Here is a 9,481-nt window from a genome sequence, read left to right as displayed (position 1 = left end):
ATTTTTTTTTTTTTTTTTTTTTGCTGCCAGGCTTCCCTTTAAAAAAAACGGGCTTATTTTAGTTTCAGGACTTTCCCTTTAAAAAATTGGGCTTTTGTTTCAGAAGTGGTTTGTTGAGGTTTTCATTTCTTTTGTGTTTTTCTAAACTTTTACTTGTTTCTGGTCATCTCTTCTTGGAGCTGCCTGTTATTTGCATGCCACTACTTTGTTTTAAAACAAAAAAGTGCAAGAACATTGTGCACCTATATCACCTCACATTATATTATTCACATTCACTGCACCATTACTCACATTCACAGGCATACACCACTTAGCCCTACTATCCCTAATAAAATTATGTGTGGTGTCTAAATTCTTGTAGTAAAACACCTGCTTATGCTTTTTGTCTGTAGTACAGTTTGGCCTATTTTCTCCAGAATTCAGCTGGCCTGCTGTTGGCCAATTTTCCACTGCTGTATCCTATCCCCCACCACCACCACGTATGTTCTTTGTCTATTATATTTAGGCCTAGTCATGCTGTTTGAAAATATCCTGCTACTGGCATATTTTACACTGCTGTGTGATCTTCAGACTCTTTGTTCATGTAATAAAACATCTGCCTGTACTCTTTTTCTCCAGTACATTTTGATGACAGAATGATAGAAATTGTCCAGTGGCAGGGCAGCTTTGCATTATAACAGGGACAGCCACAGCAAACTACTGGTCAGTTTCTCAAATATAAATGGATAAAACATGCTACACCCTATAGGGAACCGCCTATATCATATCACAATATTCATAATTGGTCTGTTTAAAATGTAGGCACTCCTTTTCCCCGATGCCCTCCATAAAAGAAAATGTTGATGCTGCACCACTACTAAAGTTCAAAATTAAAACTCAAACTTCTGTAGTCCTAGGTCCTCCACCTGCCAGTAATCATAGAGCAATCCTGCTCCCACACAGGCAGCAGAATTCATAAATAGTGTCTACCCTTTATAATGTCTTCCTACATCTGCATGACCAATGTCAGTGCTTGTTGGAAACCGGTAACCGAATGTGGCTCATGCACTGCCATTTGCAGTGCGGAGAAGCATCGAGTTATTGGTTGCTAAGAAGCTGCCAGCAATGCAGCCAACGGCATATTTGCAACCAGTGACATATCCCTGGCCCCATTTAGCTGCTGGCCAGGAGATTCCCGAGGCAACAGCTGACATCATGATGGCTGACATACCCTTGCAAGCCCTACTTATCTGTATTGTTCAAAACTATGGCCAGTAACCCTGGGTCTATCTTGATGCACCCAGACGTTCTTAAGCAGTTAGAACTCTTTCCTGTGGACTTACATTTTTGCTTGAATGACCTGGAAGATAATCTCCTCCCAAAGCTTTAGGATGAGGCACCTCTCTGTTCACATGCAGGGATCATTTGATTCAAATGCATGTATGTGAAACTTCCATGAAAGAAAGTGCCTACAGCGCATGCTCTATTTGGTGACTCCTTGAATACTTGCATCGCAATAGAAGGCTAAGGCTCTGGTAGCTACTTATCCTGTTGAAAAGTTTACTACATCCTTCATAGGCCTGGTCCTCCAAGCACATTAAGTGCAGGAACAAGCCCTCTTCAGAGTGAAGGAGGTCCCGCACTTTTACAAGTGTGAGGAAGACTATCAGCCGCCTTAGCCCTCTGGGCATGTGACATTCCAAATGCCTGGGTTTTGGGTGTCATCCAAAGGCTACAAACTGGAGTTTTGCTCTCTGCCTCCTCAGTTTCTGTTATCCAATCTACCCAAGTCTCCTCAAAGGCATACAGATCTCTTCACTGCCGTGAGTCAGCTTCTCTGTTAAAGGGTTATACAGTAGTTCACATTCTAGAGGCATGAATGTTCCCGGTTTTTTCTTTTTATTTTAACCTGTTTGCTGTCTCCAAGATCAAGGGAGGGGTTTCCGAATCCTGGATCTGAAGATACTCAACTGCCAACCATCCCTACATGCAATTTGCTGTGGGCACCCAGCATTTCCAATTTGTTGCTGTTCCCTTAGATTTGTGCATGACACCATGGGTTTTCACCAAGGTGCTGGCCCCTGTCTTATCCCTGCTCCAGTCCCAGGGGATCCCCTTAGTGGGGTATTTGTATGACCTCAGGAAGCAGTCCGCACAAGCCCTATTGCCCAACATTCAGCGGACAATATAGACTCTACAGAGCTTAGGATGGATCCTAAACCTCCAGAAATCAATCTTGGACATGGCCCTGTCCAGTGACTCTTCTGTAATGGATGTGGTTAAGCATGATTATGACAAAATGCCTATTTCAATAGATCAATTGTAATATATATGTTAATTTGCTTTTTGCTCGTTTGCCTTCCTCAAAACCTTGCTCAGAAATTGGTGCTAAGCACCCCCCCAGATCCGAAGTACGCAGTAGAAATAGGAACCAAGTTGGCGCCTCCTCTTCAGACAACGCACCCAAGACGAAAGATATAAACATCTATAAACATCTTGGCAGGAAGTTATGCATAAATGGATCTAACCAATGATGAGCTAGAATATATAAACTAAAATACTTTTCTGCAATGCTACGCTCAAATATACACGTTCACCTGTTAAATAAAAACCCTGAAAAGGAGAACAATAAAGCAGAAGTGATTTTTACACTGACTGAGTTGGTGTGAATTCATTTTTATCTCCGAGAGTATACTCTATTGAATCAGGCCAGGCGGCAGATATAAGTACGGAACTTTTGATCCGATCTAAATTTGGAACCAAGTCCAAAACACTTCCCCAGGAAACCTTACGGTCCAGGAGCCGTCTGACCTTTTTCATGAAGATTCTGGATATGGTGGTAGACTCCTTTTTGAGGAAGTTCCTTATGCTCATTATTACTCCAGGCCAGTATAGCTGAACATCTTGGCTGCATGGGACAAACAGGTTCAGTCCGGATCTGTCGGATCTCCCCATCCAACTGTCCAACAAGACAATGCTTGCCTTTGTGTGGTGGATATCGAACAAGGGGCTGGAGTTATGAAAACCCTTCCTCCTGACAGTTCCCATCCCAAACAATATCTTTGGAGCTCAGGAGCAATTAGTTTTTCTCCAACGCTGGACTGCCCAGTTGCAGGGCCATTCGACCTTGATACAGTGACATCAACCATGGCTTAAATCAAACATCAGGGAGGAAACGGCTCAAAGAGAAGGGGACCTGATTTTGGCTCGTTCCAGGCCTGCTTACCATGCACACTGCAGGCATAAAGAATTGGCAGATTGATTACCTCAGTCATTAATTAAGTGTTTTGAGTCTTTTGTCACAGATGGGGGATGCTTAATATGGACCTCCTAGTGCCCAGGTTATTTTTCTTGGGCCTGTTTCATGTTATTTGCTGTGTTGCCCATCCACCTGTTAGAATGCTTTTGAATGTCCCAGTGGCTAAAGAATTTAACTCCCTGTGTCTTGTGATGCAAAATCAAAACCATTTCTTGAAGTATGTCACAGGGCGCAGAGCCCTTCTCTCTGTTTTCTGTGATCCACTTTGTACTGTTAACTACATAATTGAGGCAGGCTGGGAGTGGGAGGGGTTATGCAGGGCTGTTTTTTGCAGCTTTGATTGATCTTCCAGTGCCCAATCACTTGAAGGTTAAGAATTTTACCACGCACAAGGATGTGGGACCGGGAGGGATAATGGGAATAGGGAGAAATGGTCCAGTGGGATGAGAACTGTTCGGGGGTCCAGCGGGGAGTCACCCGTTGGATCAAAAATGAACACTGATGCTGATGTTGATACTTCCCCTCCCCCAACCCCCCCTGATCTACCCCACCCTGTCTTCCCCTTTCCCGTCTTCGTTGATTGCCTTATCCTGACTCTCCATAACACCTCTGGCTACGTCATCCCTTAGGCACTGACATCCAGTTAGCCTTAACCGACCAGGTACCCAGAGGTTGGGAAGCTATGAGGAGTGGGAATGTGAGTCACACCTGACAACCATCCTATATGATGACTTCTGTATGTTTATTACTCACCCCCATGAGATGGTCCCCATAGCAGAGTCAGAATATCTGTATTGTATTGTATTTTACTGTACCCCTGTAAAACTCTAATAAAAATATTGCAACAGAAGGTTAAGAATTTAAATCTCTGTGTCCCGTGATGTTCTGCAAGAAATGGATTTTACAGGTAAGACAAAAATCGAAAAAATAAATAAAGCCTGCAGCTGACAAAATAGGGAATGAAATATTTCATGAAAAGCATAGTGCAGCTTTGTGCAGAATAAATAGTGTGTAAGATGAAATATGTTCACATTTACCAGCACCCCCCAAACTGCCCTTACCTACCTGAATCACGGGGAGCTTTTCCATATGTGAAAGTTTAAAATATTCTGACATGCGTTTGTATAATGCCTTCACATGGGATGTAATCAAATGGATTGCTACAATGTTTATAACTAGTTCTCCTATTTTTTTTTTCTTCAGATTTGTGAGTTTACTGAATGACTACGTGGAGTCTGAGTTCTTTGTCATTGATGGAGACTCCTTGCTAATTACTTGTGCTATGAATAGTTCCTTGTCACCAGGAGAGAGCTTACACTTGTTTTTCTTGGTAGAACAGTTTTTGTTCAATTTAACAAGCAGGCAAGGCAGATATGTCATTGTGTTTTTCGAGGTATGTACAATGTATGTTTTTTTTTTTTTTGGATCACAATTTGAATTGAGAGATAGTACATTTTGAGTCATTGTAGTATTTAGCTTAAAAGGTATCTATGGTAAAACAAAAAATATTTTTAGATTGAATGTCCATAAGTTCTATTCCACTCATAATAACCATAAGCATTTAGAAGTTTGTAAACGTACTTATTGAAAATGACCATAGATTGCGCTTCCTCATTGCACTGACACAAGTCTTGAGAAATCGAGATTATATCACATCAAGCAGCAGGGAAAAAAATGCAAAGCACACTGGGAATCCAGGAAGTTAAAAGTGATGGGCAGACAGAAGGCAACACTCACTATAGAAAAGGGATTTTTTGTAAGTAAGCTTTGATCACATCATCAAAAACAACTCTCTAGTATGTATTCCTATTACAATGCTAATGTTATAACAGGATAGTATATGCTCTAACTTTAGAGCTTCCACAGGAAAAAATTGGGAAAACCCTACTATATGTTTGTGTTCCTATCCACACAGTATCTAAAAATAATTTAAAAACCTTTTTAGGCATCTCTATTTAGCAGGCCTGTGCATGCTCTTTCAATTTCATTAACGGCAAACGCTGACTGTCCTAATAGACTTAGGACAGACTGAGCATCTGCTCATTACCATACAGGGTCTTTGAGGCTTTAGCCCTTTTTTAGGACAGACGATCCTAGGCGGTAGATCACTAAAGAGCCGAAGGATGTAGTTGAACGATTGGCTAATCCTGCGGCCCACTTCGGCTGCAGGAAGCCTTCGGTTCAGCAGAACCGAAAGGCTGCTGTATGGGCTATTTACAATAACTTGTACAGCAGCTAAAGCACACAGCTGAGCCGAACGCATATGCTTTGGCTCGGCTCAGCCGAAGATACAGCCGGAGCGGACCAACTCCCCGCAAATTGTTGGAAAATATAATAAGAAAAGACAGCGCAGGGTCCCCTCCCAATTCATACCAGACCCTTTAGGTCTGTCAGAAATTTTAGGGGGGACCTGTCTACATAAAAAAAAAATGCTTGGGGCTCCCCCCAAAGGTCATGCCAGACCCTTTAGGTCATGTAGGAATTTTAAGAGGGACCCCAACGCCCAAAAATCGCCCAATGAAAAACGCCCAACGAAAAAAATCGGGTCCCCCTAAAATTCCCAACGAGACCCTCAGGGCCTGTTCACATGATATCAGGTGCGGATCTGCAGACGCGGTGCTACTGATGCAGTGCGTTTTTGCCGGAGTGGGGCCGTCAGTATGTTAGCTGCAGTGCAGTGCGTTTTTGACGCATTTTGCGTTTCCAGTCCGTTTCCTGACCGGACAAAATGTGACAAGCAATATTTTTTCTGTTCCTTATCGGCATGGGGACAAGGCACCCTCCCAATGCTGTGGGCAAGGGCCTCTTCCCCACAACCCTGGCCCGGTGGTTGTGAGTGGTCTGCGGGCAGTGGGGCTCATCTGCATCTGGGTACCCCCTTTTTAAACGGTACACCCAGATGCCACCCCCCCACCTTGTGAATGTATGTAAGGGGTAGTTACCCTTACTCATTCACCAAAGGGTGAAATCAAAAGTAAATAAACACACCACACTTTTTTGAAAAAATCCTTTAAAGAGAAAACACAAACAGTTTTTGACAATTCCTTTATTGCTAAACAAAAAAAAAAATCATCCAACTCTGCATCTATGGTTAATCACGTCGTCCAACGATGCAATCTAGCGTCAATCACGCTAAGCGATGCCCGTCGACTAGCCGAAATTTTAAAAAAAAGTCCCGACGCCCGCGCACCCGTCCACTCCCGACGAACTGCTGCCGCTAAATGACTGATTGCACAGCTCCAGAACTGTATGTAAACAAATGGGCGGAGCTAGTCCTGTGACATTACAAGACTTGCACCGCCCATTTGTTTTAATGCCATGACAGCTCACTGACCTGAAATATTTACATGTCATTTTTAATTCTTCTGCTACATCTGAGGTTTGGCTATTCACTCTGTTCGGCCCCTATGAGAATAGGGGTGAACAGCAGTGAATGATTGCTGAACGTTCGCCTCAGCGGATCCAGATGTTGCATCGTCTGAGGTGCATGGATTCTTCCCTTCCGTTCAGCCCTGCGTACTAAGGCTGTTCAGCTTAATCAAAAGAAAGTTTTAAGTGAGCCGAAGACAGCTGATGTAGGGCTAAAAATAGCCATACAGAGCTGCTGTGACTAGCCAACCATACTTCGGCTCGGTTATTCACTCAGGTGCCTTCAGCAGCTTAGTGAATAACCCCCCTAGTCATCTATATTAAAGTGATAATGAAATCTGCCAGTACAGACAGGGTTAATTGTTTAAAACAAAACTTGCCCTAACCCCATTTAAACAGTGAGAACTAAGCAGGATTTTTCAGTCCTGGATTTAGCGTAAAGAACATCTAAAAAAAAGTAAGCTGCAACTTTTATGTAATTTAAAAAAAAAGTTATGCTATGTGATGGAGAACATGTAACAAACATAAAATGTGGTGTTATCCCAATTTGGCTGCAAAAGTGGAAATACGCTTTAGGTTTTGGTAAGCATTTTACTTTTTTCATATTCCTCTTAGGCTCCAGTCACACGAGTGGTTGTCCACGTGTATTCGGCAGTACGAATATGCGCGGAACCGCTCTAAACATAAAAAACAATGCACTTTAATGGGCATTGTTCCGACTTTTGTGGGAGCCGCGCAGTTTAGTCCCGCAAAATAGTACAAGTGTGATTTTTATGGTAAATTCCGCAGGTCCACGGCTATAGTAATAGCCGCAAACAAGCGGAATCTGTGCACTTTAGCGTTTGCATGCCATGCGTTCTTACGCATGGAAAACTTTTTGGGAAACGCAAATGTGAATGGAGGCTTGCATGTTTGTCATTGGGTTAAATATAGAGAAATATAGATATATGTTGTACCTTGACACACAAACAATGTACAGGTCAGAAAGGGTGCAATTTGTAAGACACTCAGCAGCAATTTCTGAATTCCTCTAAACCTCACCCACAATGGGAAAAAACATTTTAGCTATGCAGCCTAATTTTTTTTATCGCCTATTTTCAGTTTGCTGTAAAGTTAAGCAGAGCAGCAGACTTTAGAATTTATGTGACTTTACAGATGATGAAGATGTCTGAGTGAAAAATATTCTTTTAATAACCTTTAAATCATATCATTATACACACATCTCCCATTACTTAGACACCAACGTGTTTTTTTTATCAGAAAATCAAACATTCATGACAGTGTTTGCAGATTATGTGGGAAGTATCAGGGGAAATCCCTAAATGCACCGAAACTATAGGGGTAACATACTATACACTTAAGTCCTATTTACCATTTTACTTATTTGATTGCCTGAAATGTTATTTCTAATCTATGTGAATGTGATTTTTTTCATTCTGTCTATAAAGTCTATTTAAAGTTTACAAAATGACTAACTGGTGATAGTGTGTGGATGGATTTGTAGTTATGCAAATGTTATTTATTTATATACCGGGGGTATATATATCTCTATCTATATATCTATCTTTATCTATATCTCACGTACAGTATATCAGGACAATTTCACAACTACTAAAACATGTACCACATGCTGTTAACTGTTATCAGAGGGTACTAAGTAGTAAATACATGGGTAGCTGACTCAAGAGGACTTGGTAAATGCTGCTTTTCTATAAAGGGCGTATGTGTGAAAAATTAAAGTCTTAGTGCTACCGTGCTACCATAATTGGTGATAAACAATATTCACAATAATGCTACCATGTCTGTTAGTAAACAATATGCACAATAGTGCTACCATATCTACACATTTTAATGACGGCTGTATTTTATTCTACTCTCGGACTCACACTGCTGTATTGTATCTGCAGGACTTTAAGCACTTCTTTTTTCCGTATCCCCTTTTGAGATGCTGGCGCACACAGCTTATACTGCACCTTCAGAAAAATACCAATATTGACGTATACACATTTTCAAGCTTTCTGTGTGAAGAGTGGAAAACATTTCTAAAAAACCAGGCTCCATACTTCTTCATGGTTTCTGATGAAGGATTGGACAAACATCAAACTCTTTTTTTGAATATGTTACTACTTCATGCTCTTGGAAATCAGATTGACGTTGTGCTTACTGATGCACAGGAGTCTGATCACCTCAGAGTCTACGGATACTACATGAAATCAAATATTCTAATTAAAAAATTCGTACAAGAGGTAAGTGAGGTCATTTTAATTGTATTAGTAACTATTATAATAATAAGAAGCAATATCAATTGTATTCTTCCAGCTCCCATTTATCACAGCTTGAAATATAAAAGTATATCTTTAACATTTATTTTATTTTGGATAGAGCAGGGATGGTTATTTTGTAATATTTCTGTTCACTTTCTATTGTATACACACTGCAGAAAGTGAAAAGAAAACACCAGGGAAATCCCTTCTACGACAAAACGACAGTGGTCACCGGCAGGTTTGCCAACCTCCCATGACTTTCTTTACTGAGAAAACATACTAAATGTAATGACTGAGCACATTTGTTAATGACAGTTTAATAGACGTGCCTATTAAAGACTTAAACCATTAATATTTTAACGGTATAAAAGTGAGTGACTAAATAGTTGTCTTTTTTAAACTTAATGCTGCAAAAATTCCTAGTATCAGAAATTGGGAAAGAGGGAAATGCGTGCAGCATGCCACAATGAAATACACCTTGACTACACTGGGCTAGGTGTGCTAGAGATATATTTCTATGTTATTGATGTTTAATACATAGCAAATCATCAGACTCGGGGGACCTGCTGGTGCATGCTGAAAGAGATATTAAATATTTGAGTCCCTTCCT

The 9,481-nt window shown here is 41.1% G+C and overlaps 1 protein-coding gene across 1 annotated transcript in view; it reads left to right on the top strand.

Moving 5' to 3' along the window:
• LOC108789891 (probable ATP-dependent RNA helicase DDX60-like) overlaps positions 1-9,481 on the top strand; it is a 131,487-nt gene that overhangs the window by 370 nt on the left and 121,636 nt on the right. The window contains exons 2-3 of the mRNA XM_018560032.1: positions 4,442-4,631; positions 8,515-8,853. Coding sequence (XP_018415534.1) covers positions 4,442-4,631; positions 8,515-8,853 — 529 coding nt within the window. The remainder of the gene's footprint in view (positions 1-4,441; positions 4,632-8,514; positions 8,854-9,481) is intronic.

The sequence above is a fragment of the Nanorana parkeri genome, unplaced genomic scaffold, assembly GCF_000935625.1.
Source record: "Nanorana parkeri isolate BGI_ZX_2015 unplaced genomic scaffold, ASM93562v1 scaffold428, whole genome shotgun sequence".
Classification (NCBI taxonomy): Eukaryota; Metazoa; Chordata; class Amphibia; order Anura; family Dicroglossidae; genus Nanorana; species Nanorana parkeri.
This window is presented reverse-complemented; position numbering and strand designations above follow the sequence as displayed.